The sequence below is a fragment of the Crinia signifera genome, chromosome 19 (assembly GCF_055691185.1).
Source record: "Crinia signifera chromosome 19, ASM5569118v1, whole genome shotgun sequence".
In the NCBI taxonomy this organism is placed as follows: Eukaryota; Metazoa; Chordata; class Amphibia; order Anura; family Myobatrachidae; genus Crinia; species Crinia signifera.
In genome coordinates this window covers 6986305-7007225 of record NC_139226.1, presented here as the reverse complement: position 1 = coordinate 7007225, position 20921 = coordinate 6986305, and the positions used below count along the sequence as shown (strand labels likewise).

Genomic DNA, 20921 nt, shown 5'->3' with positions numbered 1-20921 from the left:
TTATTATACAGAGGGAGCAGCCTGTGGTGTCATGGCATTATTATTATACAGAGGGAGCAGCCTGTGGTGTCATTGCATTATTATTATACAGAGGGAGCAGCCTGTGGTGTCATGGCATTACTTTTATATTATACAGCGGGAGCAGCCTGTGGTGTCATGGCATTATTATTATACAGAGGGAGCAGCCTGTGGCGTCATGGCATTATTATTATACAGGGGGAGCAGCCTGTGGTGTCATGGCATTACTTTTATATTATACAGGGGGAGCAGTCTGTGGTGTCATGGCATTATTATTATACAGGGGGAGCAGCCTGTGGTGTCATTGCATTATTATTATACAGCGGGAGCAGCCTGTGGTGTCATGGCATTATTATTATACAGAGGGAGCAGCCTCTGGTGTCATGGCATTATTATTATACAGAGGGAGCAGCCTGTGGTGTCATTGCATTATTATTATACAGAGGGAGCAGCCTGTGGTGTCATTGCATTATTATTATACAGAGGGAGCAGCCTCTGGTGTCATGGCATTATTATTATACAGAGGGAGCAGCCTGTGGCGTCATGGCATTATTATTATACAGGGGGAGCAGCCTGTGGTGTCATGGCATTATTATTATACAGAGGGAGCAGCCTGTGGTGTCATGGCATTATTATACAGAGGGAGCAGCCTGTGGTTATACAGAGGGAGCAGCCTGTGGTGTCATGGCATTATTATTATACAGAGGGAGCAGCCTGTGGTGTCATGGCATTACCTTTATATTATACAATTTGTGTAGACTGTACCCAAATGTGTTGCCTTGGTACAGCTGACCCGCCACAAGGGCCCCGCACAGCAGTCCCTGTCCCCTGATCTATTCCTCCCCTCCTGAGGCTGCCGACGGGAACATGCTATGGGGAAACAGCAGCACAATGACAGAACCTACGGTTTATACGGTAAGACACCACACCAGAACAAGTACCAAAACTATCAGTGAAACAACACCCAGGTCGTCCATATTGTGACAGCTTTATCCACAAGTTTGATGACTTCCTTTGTAATTGGAGTCACATTTCTGCCAGTAATCCCTGCGCGGTTCAGTTTTTTTATGGCCAATTATCTGCTGTCATTCCAAGAACAACAAGTAGAGCAGTTCAGCTTCTAGAGGTGGAATTTCAACTTCAAAGTTATTCCAGGCCTGTGTTTATGAGCGAAACAATGCCAGTGCCAAGCAAATCAAACAGGTTTTTTTTTTCTCTTTAATAAAAGTTAGTCCCTTTATGTAAGCAATAAGTCATAGTATAGGGAAGTATAACTGGAATCGGATCGGCCTGTAGGACCATAAAACACCACGTGTCATACACGGTGGGAGCTTTCCCTTCTCTGTGTCTGTTGTGCAAAACAGATCTGCAGCAAGGACCGAGCACTTGTGCCCTGAAAGAGGCTCTAAGAACCACAGAAACATATCTCCAAGCCACCCCACCCCCCCCCTTCCTTTGTTATAAGCACTTATATAAAGCAGCACAACTGGAACCGGATAAAAGCACCATGTGTCTTATAAAGTGTCAGCTTTCCCTTTCCTAAGCCTATAGTGCAAAACAGGTCAGACTGAGCACCTCTGTCCTGAAATAGTCTCTATAAACTACAGCAACACACTCAAATATTAGATTCCCTTATGTGCAATAGGGGATCTGCTCCGACACAGAGCCCCTTCTACGAAAGCAGCGAGTAATTATAAAACTGATTACATAACAAAATCTTAAATTAGCATTTAAAACTGATTTCCCTTGTCTAAATTTCCCATTTTCTGTAAGATATTCCGTTTGGAAGTGAATGGGGTTTAACATTTTTTTGAGAGGACATAAAGGTCCATTTAGGCAATTAAGACATCATGATTTGGCCAGGCCAGGAGGTCCCAGTAGAAACGGGGGTCACAGTTCTCTGATCGTTCTGTTGTTTGCCCCGGACGCAGACCGCACATCTGCTTGGAAGACTGTTGAGGATGAGACTTGCGAGCCTGGTTTTCAGGTGTCGGTGGGACTCGTGGGTGGGTGCAGAAGAGGCTGTCTTTCTCCTGTCGCATCGACACTCCGACTGTGCACGGTAAACACGAAAAACTGGAAGATTATCTGTGCTAGAGTCAGGAGAAGTAATTCTTGGTATTGGAAGGAACATTTTATCTGACAGAGTTCTAAATAAATGTCCCCGCTAAAGTAATGTTCATTAAAATCATTTAAGCAGGGTATTCGAGTTTAAAGGTGTGAACGCACCGTTTAAAATATCACCTAGTGTGACATCACATTAAATTATTGTACGCTCAGCAGGCGAACCTGGTGACATCACAGAACAATATCATTCAGTGTGTATGCGCTGGAACATTTACTTGGCAACACTGCTGACATCATTAATTATATCCGGCGTGTGCGCACCAACTGCAATGGCTGCCTCTACGTGCAGTACTACTTCTGCAGGAAAGCTCCTGTTAAAAACTGAGAAACACACTTCTTAGAGACGTATGGAACCGTGGTAACAAGTGGATGGATTGGTTACAGGAAATGTCAGTTATTCTGCTCACGTATCACGTTTCAGTTATGACTTAACCATGCAATGTCATTAGTACGTGGGGTACCTCTAGAAATGTCCGAGGACAGGGAACATGTAACTATGGGACCCTACATCACTTTGTGTACACCACCCATGCTGAGTAGTCTACAGGTTTCCTCGTAGCGGAGGCCGGAGCATTCTCTTCCTGGTGGGCCTATTATCAATTCTCGTAGGACAGACAAAGCGTCAGCAAACCACTAACAGGTGCTAAGCTCTGGAGAAAGCCCACAAACGTAAGCCCCAATAAACGCACTGCAAGAGGCTTCCATAGGCCCAACACTTATTTATCTTTTGACGGAAATTAGTAATTCTAGTTAAGTCGGCAAAACTCGTCAAACAAGTCCAACAGGCGGAGAAGGTTCCATCGCAGGTTTTGTTTTGAACCTGAACACGGCGGCAGGGAAGTGTCTGTGCAATACCGGACAGATAATGGGTGTGGAGTTTTTCACTTCTTTTGTGTCCATGTCAACCTTATATGTGTATCGTGTGCGCTCGCCGCTGGGATGGTAAAGTATAAACAAATCGGTCTAAAAAATTATGAAAAACTAATGTCGACCTTATACCATGTCAACCTTTACAATGTGTCAACATTTTGTCCATGTCAACCCTTTTCACATGTGTGGTCGGCCTTTCGACTGTCAACATCAAGCGCAAGGACCAGTAAATGAACCAAACGCTGCAAACACACATCAACAACACAGACAGGACAAAGGATACAATGAAATCCAAAGCCATAACCCCCAAGCTCCCAATCAGCCAGGACACGTGGTGCACAATGTAGTTGGCTTCAGACTGCCCCTGGTCCGGGTTCTTCAGGAGGACGCTGAGGCCGTAGGTCAGGTTGCCCAGTACGATCAGTAAAAAGAGGGACAAAGATAGACCTTCTGTGGATCTTCTCCTGAACTGCCAACGACAAACAGAAGAGCATCAATAGATATAATGTCCCCTTATTGCAGGTGCCCCGCACACAGCGCCCCCTACAGCCAGGCAATGCACTTACATTAGTGATGATCTGCGGGAGCCTGGAGATGAGGTAGAACAAGGAGGATACGGAACCAATCGCAATTCCGATGATCTCCTGAGTGGAGAAGGGCTGGAAAAGGAAGAGGACGGGACGTAAGGACCAGGGAAAATGCAGGGATTTAGAATTAACCAGAATTGCGCAGTAAGATGAGGACGATGATTTCCCTATTTTAGTAATAGAGGAGCGACCGAATAACACAAAACAGAAATGAGAGGGGTACGACATCATCAGTTCTCACCTCGCATTCAGAGCTGTCCGTGTAGAGTAGGCGTCTTCCGCCAACCAGGCTGCGTGTGTCCAGGGGGGCCAGTACCGGACTCCTCAGCATAGGCAGAGCGACCACAGTACCGAACACAGCGAAGGTACAGACGGCATTTATACTCAGAGAGGCTGCGGATACAGGACGGAGAAAGTCTTCACACAACTCAGCACAATCGTCCCGATACCCCCTGATCACCTGACTCCATAGGAAACAGCAGAAAACTTAATAATCAGATGTCAGACCCCACGTGTACAACTACTATACTCACTGCTGGGTCCCTGGTTCCGATACTTATAGTACAGATACAGAGATAGCATGAACATGTCCGCCAGCACGTAGTAAACCGCGGTGTACGTCTGTGGAAGAGAGACACCGGTGAAACAGGAGATTCCATAAGGTTATCGCAATATGGGGGAGATGGAGCCTTCAACCGTGCCCAAATCAACCAATCAGCATCTAGATGGCAAGTACATCCTATAATGGTAGAGGGCTGGTTGCTATGGAAGGCTTGACACATCTCCCCCTGAAGACCGCAGCAGGATGCCAGTGCAGACTTACCTGTATGGGGAGCTGGTGGGACAAGAATGCACCTACAAAATTACACGAGTCCCCGGCCAACCATCCTAAGAGAAACCAGATAGATAGAGATTTGTCCATGTTCCCCGTCTTGCAGGATTTGTAGTATTGTCTGGATGGAGAGAGGACAAGACTGTGACCCCCAGATCAGACACAGCACATATACTGCCCTGCAGTGACACATTACAGAGACACAGACTGTGACCCCCAGATCAGACACAGCACATATACTGGATGGCAGTCACATCACAGAGACACAGACTGTGACCACAGATACAGACACAGCACCTATACTGCCCGGCAGAGACACATCACAGAGACACAGACTGTGACTCCAGATACAGACACAGCACCTATACTGCCCAGCAGAGACACATTACAGAGACACAGACTGTGACCCCAGATACAGACATAGCACATATACTCCCCGGCAGTGACACATCACAGAGACACAGACTGTGACTCCAGATACAGACATAGCACATATACTGGCCGGCAGTCACACATCATAGAGACGCAGACTGTGACCCCAGAGACAGACACATCGCCTACACAGGCCGGCAGTGACACATTATAGAGACACAGACTATGACCCCATATACAGACACAGCACCTATACTGCCCGGGAAGAGACACATCACAGAGACACAGACTGTGACCCCCAGATCAGACACAGCACATATACTGGATGGCAGTGACACATCACAGAGACACAGACTGTGACCTCAGATACAGACACAGCACTTATACTGGACGGCAGTAACACATCACAGAGACTGTGACCCCAGATACAGACACAGCATTTATACTGCCCGGCAGAGACACATTACAGAGACACAGACTGTGACTCCAGATACAGACACTGCACCTATACTCCCCGGCAGTGACACATCACAGAGACACAGACTGTGACTCCAGATACAGACACAGCACCTATACTGCCCGGCAGAGACACATTACAGAGACACAGACTGTGACCCCCAGATCAGACACAGAACATATACTGGATGGCAGTGACACATCACAGAGACACAGACTGTGACCTCAGATACAGACACAGCACTTATACTGGATGGCAGTGACACATCACAGAGACACAGACTGTAACCTCAGATACAGACACAGCACTTATACTGGATGGCAGTGACACATCACAGAGACACAGACTGTGACCTCAGATACAGACACAGCACTTATACTGGACGGCAGTAACACATCACAGAGACTGTGACCCCAGATACAGACACAGCATTTATACTGCCCGGCAGAGACACATGTAGGGTACACACCAGGGCGACCCGCTCACGATGCACATCGTGAGCGGGTCGTCAGTGTCTCGTCCGACCCGCTCACGGTGACGCGGGGGGGGGGGCACGACCCGCTCACGATGTGCACCGTGAGCGTGTCCGATCCGATGGCGACCCGCACCCGGCTGTATGGTCGTCATTGAGATCCTACCTGCAGCAGGTAGGATCTCAATAACGACCGACCGACCCGCGGGACTGCGCATCGGATCGGTATCGGTCCACACCAGGACAGAAAAGGGCCCAATCACCACACAATCTACATCCAATTGGTCGGAATTGGATCTAGATTGAGGGGATCGGGCCCTAGTCGTCCTGGTGTGTACCCAGCAACAGACTGTGACCCCAGATACAGACACTGCACCTATACTCCCCGGCAGTGACACATCACAGAGACACAGACTGTGACTCCAGATACAGACACAGCACCTATACTGCCCGGCAGAGACACATTACAGAGACACAGACTGTGACCCCCAGATCAGACACAGCACATATACTGGATGGCAGTGACACATCACAGAGACACAGACTGTGACCCCAGATACAGACATAGCACATATACTCCCCGGCAGTGACACATCAGAGACACAGACTGTGACTCCAGATACAGACATAGCACATATACTGGCCGGCAGTGACACATTATAGAGACACAGACTATGACCCCAGATACAGACACAGCACCTATACTGCCCAGCAGTGACACAGACTGTGACCCCCAGATACATACATACAAACATATATTACCTGGCAGTGACACAATACAGAGACACAGAACTGGCACAGTGCTCGAGATGAAGCCGCACCAGTGACCTATACAGAACTGGACACAGTATCTAGATGAGGCCGCACCAGTGACCTATACAGAACCGGACACAGTATCTAGATGAGGCCGCACCAGTGACCTATACAGAACTGGGCTCAGTATCTAGATGAGGCCGCACCAGTGACCTATACAGAACTGGGCCCAGTATCTAGATGAGGCCGCACCAGTGACCTATACAGAACTGGGCACAGTATCTAGATGAGGCTGCACCAGTGACCTATACAGAACCGGGCACAGTATCTAGATGAGGTTGTACCAGTGACCTATACAGAACTGGCACAGTGCTCGAGATGAAGCCGCACCAGTGACCTATACAGAACCGGACACAGTATCTAGATGAGGCCGCACCAGTGACCTATACAGAACCGGACACAGTATCTAGATGAGGCCGCACCAGTGACCTATACAGAACTGGGCCCAGTATCTAGATGAGGCCGTACCAGTGACCTATACAGAACTGGGCACAGTATCTAGATGAGGCTGCACCAGTGACCTATACAGAACCGGGCACAGTATCTAGATGAGGCCGTACCAGTGACCTATACAGAACTGGACACAGTATCTAGATGAGGCCGCACCAGTAATCAATACAGAACTGGGCACAGTATCTCGATGAGGCCGCACCAGTGACCTATACAGAACCAGGCACAGTATCTAGATGAGGCTGCACCAGTGACCTATACAGAACCGGACACAGTATCTAGATGAGGCCGCACCAGTGACCTATACAGAACCGGGCACAGTATCTAGATGAGGCCGCACCAGTGACCTATACAGAACTGGGCCCAGTATCTAGATGAGGCTGCACCAGTGACCTATACAGAACCGGGCACAGTATCTAGATGAGGCTGCACCAGTGACCTATACAGAACTGGGCACAGTATCTAGATGAGGCCGCACCAGTAATCAATACAGAACTGGGCACAGTATCTCGATGAGGCCGCACCAGTGACCTATACAGAACCGGGCACAGTATCTAGATGAGGCTGCACCAGTGACCTATACAGAACCGGGCACAGTATCTAGATGAGGCTGCACCAGTGACCTATACAGAACCGGACACAGTATCTAGATGAGGCCGCACCAGTGACCTATACAGAACCGGGCACAGTATCTAGATGAGGCCGCACCAGTGACCTATACAGAACCGGACACAGTATCTAGATGAGGCCGCACCAGTGACCTATACAGAACCGGGCACAGTATCTAGATGAGGCCGTACCAGTGACCTATACAGAACTGGGCACAGTATCTCGATGAGGCCGTACCAGTGACCTATACAGAACTGGGCACAGTATCTAGATATGGCCGTACCAGTGACCTATCCAGAACTGGGCACAGTATCTAGATGAGGCCGTACCAGTGACCTATACAGAACTGGGCACAGTATCTAGATGAGGAAGCACCAGTGACCTATACAGAACCGGGCACAGTATCTAGATGAGGCCGCACCAGTGACCTATACAGAACCGGGCACAGTATCTAGATATGGCCGTACCAGTGACCTATCCAGAACTGGGCACAGTATCTAGATGAGGCCGTACCAGTGACCTATACAGAACTGGGCACAGTATCTAGATGAGGAAGCACCAGTGACCTATACAGAACCGGGCACAGTATCTCGATGAGGCCGTACCAGTGACCTATACAGAACTGGGCACAGTATCTAGATGAGGCCGTACCAGTGACCTATACAGAACTGGGCACAGTATCTAGATGAGGAAGCACCAGTGACCTATACAGAACTGGGCACAGTATCTAGATGAGGCCGCACCAGTGACCTATACAGAACCGGGCACAGTATCTAGATGAGGAAGCACCAGTGACCTATACAGAACCGGACACAGTATCTAGATGAGGCCGTACCAGTGACCTATACAGAACCGGACACAGTATCTAGATGAGGCCACACCAGTGACCTATACAGAACCGGGCACAGTATCTAGATGAGGCCGTACCAGTGACCTATACAGAACTGGGCACAGTATCTAGATGAGGAAGCACCAGTGACCTATACAGAACTGGGCACAGTATATAGATGAGGTGGTACCAGTGACCTATACAGAACTGGACACAGTATCTAGATGAGGCCGCACCAGTGACCTATACAGAACTGGGCACAGGATATAGATGAGGCTGCACCAGTGACCTATACAGAACTGGGCACAGTATCTAGATGAGGCCGCACCAGTGACCTATACAGAACCGGGCACAGTATCTAGATGAGGCCGCACCAGTGACCTATATAGAACTGGGCACAGTATCTAGATGAGGCCGCACCAGTGACCTATACAGAACCGGGCACAGTATCTAGATCAGGCCGCACCAGTGACCTATACAGAACCGGGCACAGTATCTAGATGAGGCTGCACCAGTGACCTATACAGAACTGGGCACAGTATCTAGATCTGGGGTGGCCAAAAGGTCAATCGCGATCTACTGGTAGATCGTGGACCTCTCGCCAGTAGATCGCAGTGTGTGGGTGACGTTAGGTCACCTGCGCACTGCATGTTAATTCAGTAAGCAGAGCTGTCAGGACAGGTCAGCGGCGGCAGCTCCGGCAGAACAGGAAGCAGGGCCAGCAGGTTACACAGCTGCATATGGCACCGTCACGCTTCCGTTGCCTGCCCGCCCGCCTGCCTATGCCGTCCACCTGCGTGCTTGTTGCTTGCGATGCCGCCTGTGCTGTCCACTCGCCTGCCTATGCCTCCAGTGATCTGCCCTCCTGCCAATGCCACCTGCAAGCTACTCCCAGAGCAATACAACAGGCGGCTGGGTCAGATCAGGAGCGGAAAAGTCAGACCTGAATTAAGTGTCTGCTGCTGGGGCACTGAACATGGATATGACATGACAGTCGGGGACGGAGCAATTGGAGACAATTGGCAAGGGGAGGGGTCACGGAGGCCGGGGTGGTGGAGCAGCCTTTTTTTTTAAATATAGTGTGTGTGTGTATATGTGTATTTATGATTATGCTGCACCCTTGTAGTCCATGGATAGTATGTGTTGGGGAACAGGCTGCAGTTATTTACCTGTCTACGGGAGTGCCAAAATACTGCTATATATATATATATATATATATATTCCTTTCATCACCCCAGATTCCCCACTCACCCTCTATCTCCATCCCCCAAGCTTCCCCAGTCACTAGCTATCTGCACCCACTATCTCCCTGTCTCCGCAGCCTCGCCAGTCACCCACTATCTCCCTGTCTCCCCAGCCTCGCCGGTCACCCACCATCTCCCTGTCTCCCCAGCCTCGCCAGTCACCCACTATCTCCCTGTCTCCCCAGCCTCACCAGTCACCCACTATCTCCCTGTCTCCGCAGCCTCGCCGGTCACCCACCATCTCCCCGTCTCCCCAGCCTTGCCGGTCACCCACCATCTCCCCGTCTCCCCAGCCTCGCCGGTCACCCACCATCTCCCCGTCTCCCCAGCCTCGCCAGTCACCCACTATCTCCCTGTCTCCCCAGCCTCACCAGTCACCCACTATCTCCCTGTCTCCCCAGCCTCGCCGGTCACCCACTATCTCCCTGTCTCCCCAGCCTCGCCAGTCACCCACTATCTCCCTGTCTCCCCAGCCTCGCCAGTCACCCACCATCTCCCTGTCTCCCCAGCCTCGCCGGTCACCCACCATCTCCCTGTCTCCCCAGCCTCACCAGTCACCCACTATCTCCCTGTCTCCGCAGCCTCGCCGGTCACCCACCATCTCCCCGTCTCCCCAGCCTTGCCGGTCACCCACCATCTCCCCGTCTCCCCAGCCTCGCCGGTCACCCACCATCTCCCCGTCTCCCCAGCCTCGCCAGTCACCCACTATCTCCCTGTCTCCCCAGCCTCACCAGTCACCCACTATCTCCCTGTCTCCCCAGCCTCGCCGGTCACCCACTATCTCCCTGTCTCCCCAGCCTCGCCAGTCACCCACCATCTCCCTGTCTCCCCAGCCTCGCCGGTCACCCACTATCTCCCTGTCTCCCCAGCCTCGCCAGTCACCCACCATCTCCCCGTCTCCCCAGCCTCGCCAGTCACCCACTATCCCCCCGTCTCCGCAGCCTCACCAGTCACCCACCATCTCCCTGTCTCCCCAGCCTCACCAGTCACCCACTATCTCCCTGTCTCCCCAGCCTCGCCAGTCACCCACCATCTCCCCGTCTCCCCAGCCTCGCCAGTCACCCACCATCTCCCCGTCTCCCCAGCCTCGCCAGTCACCCACCATCTCCCTGTCTCCGCAGCCTCGCCAGTCACCCACCATCTCCCCGTCTCCCCAGCCTCGCCAGTCACCCACCATCTCCCCGTCTCCCCAGCCTCGCCAGTCACCCACCATCTCCCTGTCTCCGCAGCCTCGCCAGTCACCCACTATCTCCCTGTCTCCGCAGCCTCGCCAGTCACCCACTATCTCCCCGTCTCCCCAGCCTCGCCAGTCACCCACTATCTCCCCGTCTCCCCAGCCTCGCCAGTCACCCACTATCTCCCCGTCTCCGCAGCCTCGCCAGTCACCCACTATCTCCCCGTCTCCCCAGCCTCGCCAGTCACCCACTATCTCCCCGTCTCCCCAGCCTCGCCAGTCACCCACTATCTCCCCGTCTCCCCAGCCTCGCCAGTCACCCACTATCTCCCCGTCTCCCCAGCCTCGCCAGTCACCCACTATCTCCCCGTCTCCCCAGCCTCGCCAGTCACCCACCATCTCCCCGTCTCCGCAGCCTCGCCAGTCACCCACCATCTCCCCGTCTCCCCAGCCTCGCCAGTCACCCACCATCTCCCTGTCTCCGCAGCCTCGCCAGTCACCCACTATCTCCCTGTCTCCGCAGCCTCGCCAGTCACCCACTATCTCCCTGTCTCCCCAGCCTCGCCAGTCACCCACTATCTCCCTGTCTCCCCAGCCTCGCCAGTCACCCACTATCTCCCCGTCTCCGCAGCCTCGCCAGTCACCCACTATCTCCCTGTCTCCCCAGCCTCACCAGTCACCCACCATCTCCCTGTCTCCCCAGCCTCGCCAGTCATCCACTATCTCCCTGTCTCCCCAGCCTCACCAGTCACCCACCATCTCCCTGTCTCCCCAGCCTCGCCAGTCACCCACTATCTCCCTGTCTCCCCAGCCTCGCCAGTCACCCACTATCTCCCTGTCTCCCCAGCCTCGCCAGTCACCCACTATCTCCCTGTCTCCCCAGCCTCACCAGTCACCCACTATCTCCCTGTCTCCCCAGCCTCGCCAGTCATCCACTATCTCCCTGTCTCCCCAGCCTCACCAGTCACCCACCATCTCCCTGTCTCCCCAGCCTCACCAGTCACCCACTATCTCCCTGTCTCCCCAGCCTCGCCAGTCATCCACTATCTCCCTGTCTCCCCAGCCTCCCCAGTCATCCACTATCTCCCTGTCTCCCCAGCCTCGCCAGTCACCCACTATCTCCCTGTCTCCCCAGCCTCGCCAGTCACCCACTATCTCCCTGTCTCCCCAGCCTCGCCAGTCACCCACTATCTCCCTGTCTCCCCAGCCTCGCCAGTCACCCACTATCTCCCTGTCTCCCCAGCCTCGCCAGTCATCCACTATCTCCCTGTCTCCCCAGCCTCGCCAGTCACCCACTATCTCCCTGTCTCCCCAGCCTCGCCAGTCACCCACTATCTCCCTGTCTCCCCAGCCTCGCCAGTCACCCACTATCTCCCCGTCTCCGCAGCCTCGCCAGTCATCCACTATCTCCCCGTCTCCCCAGCCTCGCCAGTCACCCACTATCTCCCCGTCTCCCCAGCCTCGCCAGTCACCCACTATCTCCCCGTCTCCGCAGCCTCGCCAGTCACCCACTATCTCCCTGTCTCCCCAGCCTCGCCAGTCACCCACTATCTCCCCGTCTCCCCAGCCTCACCAGTCACCCACTATCTCCCTGTCTCCGCAGCCTCGCCAGTCACCCACTATCTCCCTGTCTCCCCAGCCTCGCCAGTCACCCACTATCTCCCCGTCTCCCCAGCCTCCCCAGTCACCCACTATCTCCCTGTCTCCCCAGCCTCGCCAGTCATCCACTATCTCCCTGTCTCCCCAGCCTCGCCAGTCACCCACTATCTCCCCGTCTCCCCAGCCTCGCCAGTCACCCACTATCTCCCCGTCTCCGCAGCCTCGCCAGTCACCCACCATCTCCCCAGCCTCGCCGGTCACCCACTATCTCCCTGTCTCCCCAGCCTCGCCAGTCACCCACTATCTCCCTGTCTCCCCAGCCTCACCAGTCACCCACTATCTCCCTGTCTCCCCAGCCTCGCCAGTCACCCACTATCTCCCTGTCTCCCCAGCCTCGCCAGTCACCCACTATCTCCCCGTCTCCGCAGCCTCGCCAGTCACCCACTATCTCCCTGTCTCCCCAGCCTCACCAGTCACCCACCATCTCCCTGTCTCCCCAGCCTCGCCAGTCATCCACTATCTCCCTGTCTCCCCAGCCTCACCAGTCACCCACCATCTCCCTGTCTCCCCAGCCTCGCCAGTCACCCACTATCTCCCTGTCTCCCCAGCCTCGCCAGTCACCCACTATCTCCCTGTCTCCCCAGCCTCGCCAGTCACCCACTATCTCCCTGTCTCCCCAGCCTCACCAGTCACCCACTATCTCCCTGTCTCCCCAGCCTCGCCAGTCATCCACTATCTCCCTGTCTCCCCAGCCTCACCAGTCACCCACCATCTCCCTGTCTCCCCAGCCTCACCAGTCACCCACTATCTCCCTGTCTCCCCAGCCTCGCCAGTCATCCACTATCTCCCTGTCTCCCCAGCCTCCCCAGTCATCCACTATCTCCCTGTCTCCCCAGCCTCGCCAGTCACCCACTATCTCCCTGTCTCCCCAGCCTCGCCAGTCACCCACTATCTCCCTGTCTCCCCAGCCTCGCCAGTCACCCACTATCTCCCTGTCTCCCCAGCCTCGCCAGTCACCCACTATCTCCCTGTCTCCCCAGCCTCGCCAGTCATCCACTATCTCCCTGTCTCCCCAGCCTCGCCAGTCACCCACTATCTCCCTGTCTCCCCAGCCTCGCCAGTCACCCACTATCTCCCTGTCTCCCCAGCCTCGCCAGTCACCCACTATCTCCCCGTCTCCGCAGCCTCGCCAGTCATCCACTATCTCCCCGTCTCCCCAGCCTCGCCAGTCACCCACTATCTCCCCGTCTCCCCAGCCTCGCCAGTCACCCACTATCTCCCCGTCTCCGCAGCCTCGCCAGTCACCCACTATCTCCCTGTCTCCCCAGCCTCGCCAGTCACCCACTATCTCCCCGTCTCCCCAGCCTCACCAGTCACCCACTATCTCCCTGTCTCCGCAGCCTCGCCAGTCACCCACTATCTCCCTGTCTCCCCAGCCTCGCCAGTCACCCACTATCTCCCCGTCTCCCCAGCCTCCCCAGTCACCCACTATCTCCCTGTCTCCCCAGCCTCGCCAGTCATCCACTATCTCCCTGTCTCCCCAGCCTCGCCAGTCACCCACTATCTCCCCGTCTCCCCAGCCTCGCCAGTCACCCACTATCTCCCCGTCTCCGCAGCCTCGCCAGTCACCCACCATCTCCCCAGCCTCGCCGGTCACCCACTATCTCCCCGTCTCCCCAGCCTCGCCAGTCACCCACCATCTCCCCAGCCTCGCCAGTCACCCACTATCTCCCTGTCCCTGCAGCCTCGCCAGTCACCCACTATCTCCCCGTCTCCCCAGCCTCGCCAGTCACCCACTATCTCCCTGTCTCCCCAGCCTCGCCAGTCACCCACTATCTCCCTGTCTCCCCAGCCTCGCCAGTCACCCACTATCTCCCTGTCTCCGCAGCCTCGCCAGTCATCCACTATCTCCCTGTCTCCCCAGCCTCGCCAGTCACCCACTATCTCCCTGTCTCCGCAGCCTCGCCAGTCATCCACTATCTCCCCGTCTCCCCAGCCTCGCCAGTCACCCACTATCTCCCCGTCTCCCCAGCCTCGCCAGTCACCCACTATCTCCCCGTCTCCGCAGCCTCGCCAGTCACCCACTATCTCCCTGTCTCCCCAGCCTCGCCAGTCACCCACTATCTCCCCGTCTCCCCAGCCTCACCAGTCACCCACTATCTCCCTGTCTCCGCAGCCTCGCCAGTCACCCACTATCTCCCTGTCTCCCCAGCCTCGCCAGTCACCCACTATCTCCCCGTCTCCCCAGCCTCCCCAGTCACCCACTATCTCCCTGTCTCCCCAGCCTCGCCAGTCATCCACTATCTCCCTGTCTCCCCAGCCTCGCCAGTCACCCACTATCTCCCCGTCTCCCCAGCCTCGCCAGTCACCCACTATCTCCCCGTCTCCGCAGCCTCGCCAGTCACCCACCATCTCCCCAGCCTCGCCGGTCACCCACTATCTCCCCGTCTCCCCAGCCTCGCCAGTCACCCACCATCTCCCCAGCCTCGCCAGTCACCCACTATCTCCCTGTCTCCGCAGCCTCGCCAGTCACCCACTATCTCCCCGTCTCCCCAGCCTCGCCAGTCACCCACTATCTCCCTGTCTCCCCAGCCTCGCCAGTCACCCACTATCTCCCTGTCTCCCCAGCCTCGCCAGTCACCCACTATCTCCCTGTCTCCGCAGCCTCGCCAGTCATCCACTATCTCCCTGTCTCCCCAGCCTCGCCAGTCACCCACTATCTCCCCGTCTCCCCAGCCTCGCCAGTCACCCACTATCTCCCCGTCTCCGCAGCCTCGCCAGTCACCCACTATCTCCCTGTCTCCCCAGCCTCGCCAGTCACCCACTATCTCCCCGTCTCCCCAGCCTCGCCAGTCACCCACTATCTCCCCGTCTCCGCAGCCTCGCCAGTCACCCACCATCTCCCCAGCCTCGCCGGTCACCCACTATCTCCCCGTCTCCCCAGCCTCGCCAGTCACCCACCATCTCCCCAGCCTCGCCAGTCACCCACTATCTCCCCGTCTCCCCAGCCTCGCCAGTCACCCACTATCTCCCTGTCTCCCCAGCCTCGCCAGTCACCCACTATCTCCGTCTCCCCAGCCTCGCCAGTCACCCACTATCTCCCTGTCTCCCCAGCCTCGCCAGTCACCCACTATCTCCCTGTCTCCCCAGCCTCCCCAGTCACCCACTATCTCCCTGTCTCCCCAGCCTCGCCAGTCACCCACTATCTCCCTGTCTCCCCAGCCTCACCAGTCATCCACTATCTCCCTGTCTCCCCAGCCTCACCAGTCACCCACTATCTCCCTGTCTCCCCAGCCTCACCAGTCACCCACTATCTCCCTGTCTCCCCAGCCTCGCCAGTCACCCACTATCTCCCTGTCTCCCCAGCCTCGCCAGTCATCCACTATCTCCCTGTCTCCCCAGCCTCGCCGGTCACCCACCATCTCCCCGTCTCCCCAGCCTCGCCAGTCACCCACTATCTCCCCGTCTCCCCAGCCTCGCCGGTCACCCACCATCTCCCCGTCTCCCCAGCCTCGCCGGTCACCCACCATCTCCCCAGCCCCGCCAGTCACCCACCATCTCCCCGTCTCCCCAGCCTCGCCGGTCACCCACCATCTCCCCAGCCTCGCCGGTCACCCACCATCTCCCCAGCCTCGCCAGTCACCCACCATCTCCCCAGCCTCGCCGGTCACCCACCATCTCCCCAGCCTCGCCGGTCACCCACCATCTCCCCAGCCTCGCCGGTCACCCACCATCTCCCCAGCCTCGCCGGTCACCCACCATCTCCCCAGCCTCGCCGGTCACCCACCATCTCCCCAGCCTCGCCTTTCACCCACCATCTCCCCAGCCTCGCCAGTCACCCACTATCTCCCCGTCTCCCCAGCCTCGCCAGTCACCCACCATCTCCCCAGCCTCGCCGGTCACCCACCATCTCCCCAGCCTCGCCAGTCACCCACCATCTCCCCGTCTCCCCAGCCTCGCCGGTCACCTACCGTCTCCCCAGCCTCGCCAGTCACCCACCATCTCCCCGTCTCCCCAGCCTCGCCAGTCACCCACCATCTCCCCAGCCTCGCCAGCCTCGCCGGTCACCCACCATCTCCCCAGCCTCGCCAGTCACCCACCATCTCCCCAGCCTCGCCGGTCACCCACCATCTCCCCAGCCTCGCCGGTCACCCACCATCTCCCCAGCCTCACCGGTCACCCACCATCTCCCCAGCCTCGCCGGTCACCCACCATCTCCCCAGCCTCGCCTTTCACCCACCATCTCCCCAGCCTCGCCAGTCACCCACTATCTCCCTGTCTCCCCAGCCTCGCCAGTCACCCACTATCTCCCCGTCTCCCCAGCCTCGCCAGTCACCCACCATCTCCCCAGCCTCGCCGTTCACCCACCATCTCCCCAGCCTCGCCGGTCACCCACCATCTCCCCAGCCTCGCCAGTCACCCACTATCTTCCCGTCTCCCCAGCCTCGCCAGTCACCCACCATCTCCCCGTTATTCAGTGGGAGGGGAATATTTTATGAAGTGAGAAACGCCGGTAGATCGCCGCTGAGTAAGTGCACAAAAAGTAGATCACGGGTTAGGAAAGTCCGGCCACCCCTGATCTAGATGATATTTTTACACGCCTTCCTCTAACACACCCTGCAGATGCTGACACGGTTCAGTGTAAGGAACCACACGTGCTGGGGTCACTGTGTGCAATAGGAACCACACACTTACCCAGCTCAGCACTTCCTGCGTCCCCACAACCACAACTCGCTGAGTCACTGATGTTCTGGATGAGGAACCACAATCTGCTGCGGTCCCTGATGCTGAGACAACTGGGGAAGTCCTAGTGAGCTCTGACCAATGTCACCTAATGACTGGGTGACCACTATAACGGAACAAGGCGCATCGTACTCACGGGAAGGAGGCGGCCACAAAGCACAGGATGGAGAAGAGCCCCAGGCACATGCTGGAGAGGTCCCGTGCGTCGGAGGCACACTCGTTAAAGATGTTCCACACCCACTCCGTGCCATTCTTACAGTCTGAGAAGTTCTTTGGCGGGGAAGGACCCTCCAGTCCCCATGAAAGCAATGCCAACCACATGCTGCTGGACTCTGCACACACCTGAAATACAAGCAGATACCCCTCCGTTATATATAATAGAACCACAGAGCCCCTATAATAACCTCTCACCAGTATGATATATACAGTCACTGATGCCAACCTGTAGCCAGTGGGGCTGACTCATCTCCGGCACAGTCATAACAACAGGAGGGAAATCCAGGACAAGGTGCAGAAGTGTTAGCCACACCCACTCTGCCATAGAGGCTCTGCTGCCACCAGGGACCAGCGACCCAATCTACACCCTGTGTACTGGGAATACCGCACAGGACAGCGACTTATGTACTGGGAATACCGCACAGGACAGCGCCTTATGTACCGGGAATACCGCACAGGACAGCGCCTTATGTACCGGGAATACCACACAGGACTGCCCCATATGTACCGGGAATACCGCACAGGACAGCGCCCTATGTACCGGGAATACCGCACAGGACAGCCCCCTATGTACCGGGAATACCGCACAGGACAGCGCCCTATGTACCGGGAATACCGCACAGGACAGCGCCCTATGTACCGGGAATACCGCACAGGACAGCGCCCTATGTACCGGAAATACCGCACAGGACAGCGCCCTATGTACCGGAAATACCGCACAGGACAGCGCCCTATGTACCGGGAATACCGCACAGGACAGCGCCCTATGTACCGGGAATACCGCACAGGACAGCGCCCTATGTACCGGAAATACCGCACAGGACAGCCCCCTATGTACCGGGAATACCGCACAGGACAGCGCCTTATGTACCGGGAATACCGCACAGGACAGCGCCATATATACCGGGAATACCGCACAGGACAGCGCCTTATGTACCGGAAATACCGCACAGGACAGCGCCCTATGTACCGGGAATACCGCACAGGACAGCCCCCTATGTACCGGGAATACCACACAGTTCAGCACCCTGTGCACCTGGAGTACCGTACAGGAGAGCACCATATGTACCGGGAATACCGCACAGGACAGCGCCCTATGTACCGGGAATACCGCACAGGACAGCACCCTATGTACCGGGAATACCACACAGTTCAGCACCCTGTGCACCTGGAGTACCGTACAGGAGAGCACCATATGTACAGGGAATACCGCACAGGACAGCCCTTTATGTACCGGGAATACCGCACACTACAGCGCCCTATGTACCGGGAATACCGCACAGGACAGCGCCCTATGTACCGGGAATACCGCACAGGACAGCCCCCTATGTACCGGGAATACCACACAGTTCAGCACCCTGTGAACCTGGAGTACCGTACAGGAGAGCACCATATGTACAGGGAATACAGCACAGGACAGCCCTTTATGTACCGGGAATACCGCACAGGACAGCGCCCTATGTACCGGGAATAACACACAGGACAGCGCCCTATGTACCGGGAATACCGCACAGGACAGCACCTTATGTACCGGGAATACCGCACAGGACAGCACCTTATGTACCGGGAATACCGCACAGGACAGCCCCCTATGTACAGGGAATACCGCACAGGACAGCGCCCTATGTACCGGGAATACCGCACAGGACAGCGCCTTATGTACCGGGAATACTGCACAGGACAGCGCCTTATGTACCTGAAATAGCACACAGGACAGCGCCCTATGTACCGGGAATACCGCACAGGACAGCACCTTATGTACCGGGAATACCGCACAGGACAGCGCCTTATGTACTGGGAATACCGCACAGGACAGCGCCTTATGTACCGGAAATACCGCACAGGACAGCGCATTATGTACCGGGAATACCGCACAGGACAGCGCCCTATGTACCGGGAATACCGCACAGGACAGCGCCCTATGTACCGGGAATACCGCACAGGACAGCGCCTTATGTACCGGGAATACCGCACAGGACAGCGCCTTATGTACCGGGAATACCGCACAGGACAGCGCCCTATGTACCAGGAATACCGCACAGGACAGCGTCATATGTACCGGGAATACCGCACAGGACAGCCCTTTATGTACCGGGAATACCGCACAGGACAGCGCCTTATGTACCGGGAATACCGCACAGGACAGCGCCTTATGTACCGGGAATACCGCACAGGACAGCACCTTATGTATCAGGAACATACTCCCGGAAATACTCCTTAATGATCTCTGTGCTGACAGCAAGGCAGTGTCCCTGCAGTAGCACCCCCTATACAGACACAGTAACCCCAAATACTGGTAACATCATAAACTGTGACCCCACAAACCCTGGATCTCACCTGTGATGTGTATTCCCCAGGAGATGGGTATCTGCAGCTGCGGTTCCAGGAGATCTGAGGTACCCTATGATGTACCCTATGATGGGCTCATAGGTGTCACCTGTACACCCTGCACCTGATCATGTATGACTGCTGTACATGTACTGTGTTATGTCTGCACCTGATCATGTATGACTGCTGTACCTTATCATGTATGACTGCTGTACATGTACTCTGTGTGACTGCTGTACCTGATCATGTATGACTGCTGTACTTGTACTCTGTGTGACTGCTGTACCTGATCATGTATGACTGCTGTACATGTACTCTGTGTGACTGCTGTACCTGATCATGTATGACTGCTGTACATGTATATGTGTTACTATGTGTGACCCCTGCACCTGCTCATGTATGATATCTATGTGAGCCCTCTAGGATGAACCCTACAGACCCCCTCCCCTGCACATGGCTAGTTACATGCCCCTGTATGTATGTATGTATGTATGTATGTATGTATGTATGTATGTATGTATGTATGTATGTCTGTCTGTCTGTACACTGCCTGCTGCTCTCTGTGTGACTCTTCTTCCTGTGAGTGTAAACTATCAGAAAACAAGTCTCACAGGTCACATGATCCGCCTCTGTCATGTGACTCAGGTAACGTCACTGCTCAGGCTGTGGGGATCTGCTGACTGTGCTGGATCAGTGCTCTGACGTCATTATATACTGTTATAGTGCATAGAACGGCGGCTCCCTATACACAGCGACCGTACTGTCCTGTACCTGCATCATTAATGTACACAGGGGGCTGCCAAGGATGTGTTATAGTGCTGGACACTATAGTAAGAAGTGACTAGAGGATAACACAGGGGGTTTACTATATGGCAGGGCACTAGGTGACTGGGGATACATTATATAGCAGGACACTAGTAAGAGGTGACTGGGATATATTATATAGCAGGACACTAGTAAGAGGTGACTGGGATATATTATATAGCAGGACACTAGTAAGAGGTGACTGGGGATACATATAGCAGGACACTAATAAGAGGTGACTGGGGATACATATAGCAGGACACTAGTAAGAGGTGACAGGGGATACATTATATAGCAGGACACTAGTAAGAGGTGACTGGGATATATTATATAGCTGGACACTAGTAAGAGGTGACTGGGGATACATATAGCAGGAC

At 55.4% G+C, this 20921-nt stretch overlaps 1 protein-coding gene across 2 annotated transcripts; it reads right to left on the bottom strand.

Moving 5' to 3' along the window:
* Window positions 1-1026: 1026 nt before the first annotated feature.
* On the bottom strand, window positions 1027-20605 carry SLC66A1 (solute carrier family 66 member 1). 2 transcript variants are annotated; one of them, XM_083161926.1, is made up of 9 exons: window positions 20003-20605; window positions 19750-19932; window positions 17333-17538; window positions 4426-4555; window positions 4136-4223; window positions 3844-3995; window positions 3582-3674; window positions 3299-3484; window positions 1027-2106 (listed from the first exon to the last, which is right to left on the bottom strand). In XM_083161926.1, exons 3-9 carry the CDS (start codon window positions 17515-17517, stop codon window positions 2002-2004), a joined length of 939 nt encoding a protein of 312 aa, XP_083018052.1. In that variant the 5' UTR covers window positions 17518-17538; window positions 19750-19932; window positions 20003-20605; the 3' UTR covers window positions 1027-2001. The 2 variants fall into 2 exon arrangements, with proteins under 2 accessions (XP_083018052.1, XP_083018051.1); XM_083161925.1 differs by having other exon boundaries at window positions 19750-20605.
* Window positions 20606-20921: the final 316 nt, after the last annotated feature.